Genomic DNA, 6,728 nt, shown 5'->3' on the forward strand with positions numbered 1-6,728 from the left:
AAAACCAGGCCCGATCGGCTTGGCACGCATTTAGTCGCTTTAGGGCTTTTTTCGAGCACGCGTCGGCGTCTCAGCCAAGTCCACCAAATTGATGAAGTGACCCATTGACATTAGCTGCCTGCTGCGTACTCGTCTCGCAGCAAATTCTCCCTTGTGGCAGCACTTCGCTCAAGAGTCTATGCAAAGGCCTCACTGGTCAAACCCGACGATGAGTGTTCAAGAGCACCCAGCTCAACCAAATAACGATCCATCCTAGCGTGGCTGGACGTTGACCCATGATTGACGCTTGCATAAGTAGCTTGGTGGCGAAACTCTAGAGATTATTTATCTACGACATGGATGTCGCCTGAAATACGCCGATGCAGTAGTGCGCAAAGCTATTTGCACCGATTTATCAGTAGTGGTGGCGTTGCCAATAGACTGTCGTCGTCGTTGTTGTCGTCGTGCCCTTGCATTTCCCCTAAACTGTAACATCGCAGGCTCCCACGGGGTTGGAGGATGGGTGATCTCCGAAGGATGAACAGGAGATTAATCTAACCCAATTAGATTGCGCCTGGGGCTGAGAATATCGGAAGTTCGGATGTTGATGTCAGATGTGAGTGAAAATTCTGTCTCTGCTGATTTGAGGACTCTAGGTATTAGGAGATGAACTGTTGAGTACTCCGTAGATGTAGCTGGAATGAATGGGTAAAGTGAGGTAGGCAAGGTAAGGTACCGTCGGTTTTCTTCTGGATCAGGTAATTGACAGCCACCTCGTGTTCATGGTGATCCGACCCGTACTTTTACTTCTACACCTTCACGTACAGGCACTGCATCCGATCCGCTCGTTCTCCTCCTCAGATTTCTTGTTTATCTTTGCCCGAACCAGCAACCAAGATGGATATCCATCATGGATCTATTTTCTGCACCTATCACCATCGATCCGCTGTGGAGGCTCTTCCTACACAATCTCTCGAGTCTCGAGTCCCTTGACCCAGTGACCAACCAGCTGGTTCCAGCTCTCCAGTCTCTCAATCTCCCTTTCTCGAATCCTACCCCTGGCATTCCGCCCTGTCAGCTTAAGGTTTTCTGCTACGTTTTCCTAATCGTAAATGAGTGGGTCGATCAAGACGACGGTTCGAATGCTGGTACACTGTGACTGGAAGCCATTCAACTCGGCTTCCTTCTCCCATCTTCCGACCCAAACTTGAGCTTCTCTAGACACTCAGCTGGCGCCTATCAGAGTCGCCACGGTGGGCTTCATCAGTGCTTGTCCCTGGGAGAAAGACTCGGCGCCATGACACTCGGACGATGGAGCTGGAACTCGCCTATTTATTTTGTTTATTTATTTATAATACAAATGTGACTGGCCCCCCCCCACCCAACGTGCGATGGGGTTCTGAATCTTCTCGTCAATGCTGTCTCGACTTCTGGGGATTCATTCGCTATTATTTTCCTTACCCCAGGCGTCATGACTGTGAGCGATCCGAAAGATGTCTTGAACACCATCAACTTCGTCACGCAGTGCTTGTGTATCCCTATAGTCAGTGTCTTTGTGATCCTGCGGTTCTCGATTCGTACATACTACAAGCAATGGGTGGGGGTGGAAGATTGTACGTGTAATGACTTACCGATCACTTTCTTCAGGTTGTTAACATTTTCCAGGGTCCTGTCTCGCGGCATGGGTACGGTTGACTCGAAAAGCTGGAGTTTATGGATAAGGATTAACGCATTGGTAGATTCTGTTTATGGGGTACTGTTCCATCTCGATTATAGGTGAGTCCTCCTGAGCCTATCACACTGCATTCGATTGACACGCCATACAGTCGGAAAATACGGTGGAGGGTACCACATTGATGATGTTTCGACCGCACACCAGGTCCTTTTTCGCAAGGTATATTGAGCCGAGCCTCAGTAACTTACGATTTCTGACTCCTTCACCTCTCAGTTCTGCTATGTCGCCACCGTTCTTTACTGCCCCATGGCCCTGCTGGTCAAAGTCGCTCTCCTCTCCATCTTGACTCGCATCTTCGCTCCGTATCGTACCAAGATTCTCATGATCTACTTCTTTCTGGGCTGTCTGTTAGTCTACTATATTATCGCCGAGATTGTGAAAATCCGGATGTGCGACCCTATTCCAGGATACTGGACGGGTAGCCCCAAGGCCAAATGTATGGACCAACAAGCCGCGCTCATCGCCGACTCAGTCATCAGTGTTGTCTCCGACTTGATTATCCTGATCTTGCCTCTTCCATTGACATGGTCCTTGCAAATGTCCCGCAGCAAGAAACTGCGAGTCATTGGTATGCTTTCTGCGGGTGGACTGGCCACAGCGTTCAGTCTTTACCGTTTGGTCCTGGTGGTCAGAGAAGGAAGCTCAAGAGACATGACTATTGTATTTATGTGTGTCATTCTGTCTGGGTAAGGCTTCTACGCCCGCTCATATGAGCATGCAATGATCTGAAACATTCAGCCCAACTGACTGGTGAACAGCAATGCGGAGGGCGGGGTCGCCCTGATATGCGCTTGCCTTCCCACTATCAACATTCTCATCAACAAGCTCCGCAAGAAGGGCTATTACAGTTCCGACCGTTACGAGCCCACCTCCTCCTTGCAACTGAGTAAGATGAAGAACGGGGGCAGTAAACGGTTTTCTTTAGGCACGTCACGTCGAGCCGATGGGCTCGAATCTGCTTCGGACCAAAGCCACCTTATCTCCTTTGCTGGTGTGCTCGATGTTGCCTCCAGTGCGGAAACAGGCGGGATTCATAAGACGGTTGACGTATCACAGACTGTTGAGGTCGTGGCAGATAGGGAGCACTAGGTTGGAGTCATTTGGGTTTACTTTCGTTTTCTTTTCTATGTTATGGGATATACCAATGGCCGTGCTTTACAAGACTAATATTTCTTTTTGTAGTTATGATTCTGGGTGGTGGGTTCAATGGCTTGGACATGTATAGTTATTAGAAGTAGACTAGTTATCATGATGAGCAAATACTGGGTGGGAACTTAGGGAAAGCAGAAGAAGAGCAAGAACACACACACACACACACAACCAACCCATCGCCCGCTCACATGACTCTCTCTCCACTACAGCTACCACCTACCTAGTACTACTTAATGACTTCCTTACCGCTTCTGCTATTTATCAACAAATTAGCTCCTCAGAACATCCATGCTAGACCCATCTGTTGGCTCGGACACCCCTGCTGCAGGACTGGCGTGATTCACTGATACAATAGCCATGGCTTATCTTTTCACTTCTATCCAAGCTTTACCAAGCAAAAACAAGCCTTGTGTGAAATCCCCGATCTCAAGCGTCCTCACTCCCAGTCAGACAAAATCCAAGCGCCAACACCGAACCACCCAGAACACCACTCCGTTCCGCTTATCTGGCTGTCACACCATGCAAACATGAACGCGTGTGACGTTACAACCATGGAGTAGCCTCGACCGAGGTTCTGGTACACGCAACGACAGCAGACAAGATAGGATACAATCGGCTATCTGGTTATGTTGATTTGTCCACCCTCGCTGTGTATTATGACTGTCTTGAAGATTCCACCATTGGTATAATGCTAACGCCGTCATTTCAAAAGCGTGCTATGTTGAACACATCCCACAAGTCAAGTGGGAACTTCTGACTCGATTGCGAATGCAGCTCTCCCCTCGCAGGCATGACACGGACGGCCATCAGCTACACTTCCATGATAGCAATCTGTCCACACCATTGAGAGCTCTGATGTCGTGTTATTATAGTCTCGGTAACACGACACGAAGGTCAATGAAAAATGAATACGTTACAAGCCAAACAATAGCACATCTCATTCATCATTCCGACGCGCTCGAATCCTTCTCCAGAGTTTTCAACGAGCTCCGAGACCGACCCTCGGTTGATAGTGAGCCATATTAAAGAAGGGATAAGCATGTTGATAGCGGCCTTAAGCATGCGACGTTTCCAACTAAGCCAATGACACTGAAAATAAGATTAAAATTATGCCTAGTCTACTGTCTAGACTAACGTGAGAGCGCCTCCAGAAAGGACCACATTTTGCGACATACGCGACATCTGATTTTTTTTTTTTTTTTTTTTTTTTTTATTATTCCTCCCTCCTCTCCTCCGTCTATCAGACTGTTGTGGTAGGCAGGGACTTCAGAGTAATATCCTTATCATCCTATTGGACTATGATGAAGGAATAGTGCTGATTTACCATCAGCCTCGTCAGCACTGCGATACGGTTTGATACTGTCAAACAAACAAGTGACAAGCCAAGCCTTTGTTTCCACATCCTAAGAAACCATTGCTCTCTTTATCCGAGGGGACTTCCGGTCAAGTGCTCCGTGCTTCCCTCTCGCGCACCAACGCTATCTTAATTCCAAAGGTACGCAACCTGATGGATATTACCCACACTCGATGGTACTTTGTCCGTGGTCTGAATGTGAGTGTCCCCCCTCCCAAGTCTCGCCTTCTTCCCCTCTCTTAACTTGCGTGGTTGCATCCATCTTCCAAGCATCTCCGTCGGGAAACCGTAGCACCAGGCGCACCACAACCTGGACGAGCCCGATAGACACAGTGGCACGCCTCGTCACCTCCTAGCAATCATATCCATATGTACGAGCCAGACACTCAACTTATCATCCTCATTAACACGCTCCAGCGGCCAGCCAAAGCTACAGCTGGGCCTTTTGGTGGACATTAGCCGCATCTGTGTATTTCTCCGTGAAGAGGGGCTATCTGATGCACACGTATCAGTCAGGATCACGGTAAAGATGAGACTCCATTTACCGTGTCTCCGGGCCGGGTCCGGACCTCTCCTCTCACTTCGCTCTCCTTGATCTCCCCGGTTTGTTCCTTTTGCTTGGCAGCGGTGCTTGGCAGATGCCGACCTAAGTCTAGACTAGACTACAGTCTTTGGGCTGCAATGCAAGCGAAGGTCCGAGGTGGACGTGGAGAGTGGCTCAGTGGTGAGTTTCGTTCAGCAGCGCCCAACACCTCGGCCTGCCGCAGGACCGCGGAGTCCTTTGTTTTTGGTGTTTTGAGTCTTGACGGATGGACCGGGTCACGGTCCGTCCCTTTTTTTTTTTTCCGCGGTGGAGAACCGACCAGTCGACTCGACCGGCAGTGACTACTATTCCGTGCTCTATTAAAGTTCAATTCGTGGATAGTTACGGACAATTAATTTGTCGTGTTATGAGACAGGCAGCGCGTTCTCGCTCAACACTTTTTCTGTCTGGTAACAACGCCGCCTCTACCACTATCGAGGTGGTAGAGCTCAACATTTGTCGCCCAGACCAACAAATGCGAGTGTTATTCGAAGTTCAAGGGGCCACCAAAAGGACCACAAAATCTTCAGCCAGCCGCCGAAAGTAGAGCCGGGGGTTAGCATGGGTAACGAACACCTGGTAGGTTCTTCACCCTGTTAATGACAACATAGAATTATCAATCGCATTATCCAACAATTGACTAAGACCACCGACCAAATCCTACTTCTAGACACCACAGCAAGCCCACCATGATCCCTTCCTCTTCGAGACCCTTGCTCAGCTCCTCCCCCGCCTCGCCGAGATATGGATAGACGCCCAGCCAAAGCCAATGAGCCAGCTGAGAAGCCACGCACCTCGACTCTGTTTTTCCAAGCATACATAATGGATTGATGATGTTACCTTATTGCATGCTTCCCAATCTTTCTAGCGCAATCGAGGACAAAATACCCAGTCAATATCATCACTCTATCTTCTCTGAGCTCTGCAGGAAACCCACAGCCAGACTCTGCAGAACAATCTACTCCCAACCATTCGAGTCAAGAACGATAAGCGCCCATTTCACGCAATTGCATATTTCCCTTCTCCCGGACTAGGGTCTCCCCTCTTTCTAATGATTATTGATAAGCTTAACTTACCTTTCGAAACTCGTTCGGGGTTAGCAGACGCGCTAGTGCTGGGTTCCTTCTGGGCCTCAAGACAAAGACGGCGTCGCTGATGGTTGTTTATGACGTTGATGGATCATCGTGTGTTTGTCCCTCTCAGCCTTTGGCATGCTAACTCAGTAGCTGGCTGACCTCAATGGTCCGAAACTGGCGCGGGCTGTGAGCCATCGTCTTAGTCAAGGTTTGGAACCCAGTGGCGTTTAGGACAAAGATACAGCATGTTCCTCCACCACTGAGTCAGGTACAGTCCTGTTTCGCCGTCTACTTTCATGCGGTATCGGAGAATTTCCAGGCTGATCAAGCTAGGACCATCGTTCGCAGGGTTACTTCTCTGTACTGCTGCTGAATTTCGCCTTCTGATCAGTTCGAAACAGGGTAAGGATCGCCGGCAATCTGGATCAAGACAAAGGATTCATTAATTCCAACCAAAAGACCAAATGAAGACACTGAATTAACCGAGTATACTTCCTGCCGACACTACTCCCCCCGATAAAGGTAATTTCTGACGATAACAGCACGGGTCACCCTGCAACACCAACAATACCAGCAGCATATTCGATGTATTACTGCTACACGGAAAGCAAGCCTCCTCAAACACCCTTTCGGTGTCTCCGGTTCTACACGCATTGGGAGTGGGGGAGGGATATGGGGAAACTCAAGAAAGAAAACGCAAGCAAGTGGCGACCGTACCTCCCCCGGAGAGCGGAAAGGAGAAGAAACTCCTTGGCCTTGTAAGGTATCCGACGGTGGAGACAACAGACTGACAGGCTGGACTCTGTTGATCTCTAGCACGCAGTGTTATACCCTTTCCCTCCTTGCCCT

General features: G+C 49.2%; 1 protein-coding gene across 1 annotated transcript; it reads left to right on the forward strand.

Moving 5' to 3' along the window:
* Window positions 1-1,387: 1,387 nt before the first annotated feature.
* Window positions 1,388-3,096, forward strand: BO82DRAFT_358356 (uncharacterized protein). The gene is made up of 6 exons (XM_025636265.1): window positions 1,388-1,592; window positions 1,645-1,664; window positions 1,719-1,755; window positions 1,806-1,873; window positions 1,928-2,400; window positions 2,473-3,096. The coding sequence occupies exons 1-6, from the start codon at window positions 1,451-1,453 to the stop codon at window positions 2,801-2,803; spliced, it is 1,071 nt and encodes a 356-aa protein (XP_025487600.1). The 5' UTR covers window positions 1,388-1,450; the 3' UTR covers window positions 2,804-3,096.
* The last annotated feature ends 3,632 nt before the right edge of the window (window positions 3,097-6,728 follow it).

The sequence above is a fragment of the Aspergillus uvarum genome (genome assembly GCF_003184745.1).
Source record: "Aspergillus uvarum CBS 121591 unplaced genomic scaffold BO82scaffold_69, whole genome shotgun sequence".
NCBI classification, from domain to species: Eukaryota; Fungi; Ascomycota; class Eurotiomycetes; order Eurotiales; family Aspergillaceae; genus Aspergillus; species Aspergillus uvarum.

What these genes read in the sequence shown, in the direction of transcription:
- BO82DRAFT_358356 (XM_025636265.1), top strand. Translation starts at nt 1,451, where the DNA reads ATGACTGTGAGCGATCCGAAAGATGTCTTGAACACCATCAACTTCGTC. An exon ending in ATGGGTGGGGGTGGAAGATT is followed by an intron (nt 1,593 to 1,644) that starts GTACGTGTAATG and finishes AACATTTTCCAG; the next exon opens with GGTCCTGTCTCGCGGCATGG. An exon ending in CTGTTCCATCTCGATTATAG is followed by an intron (nt 1,756 to 1,805) that starts GTGAGTCCTCCT and finishes CACGCCATACAG; the next exon opens with TCGGAAAATACGGTGGAGGG.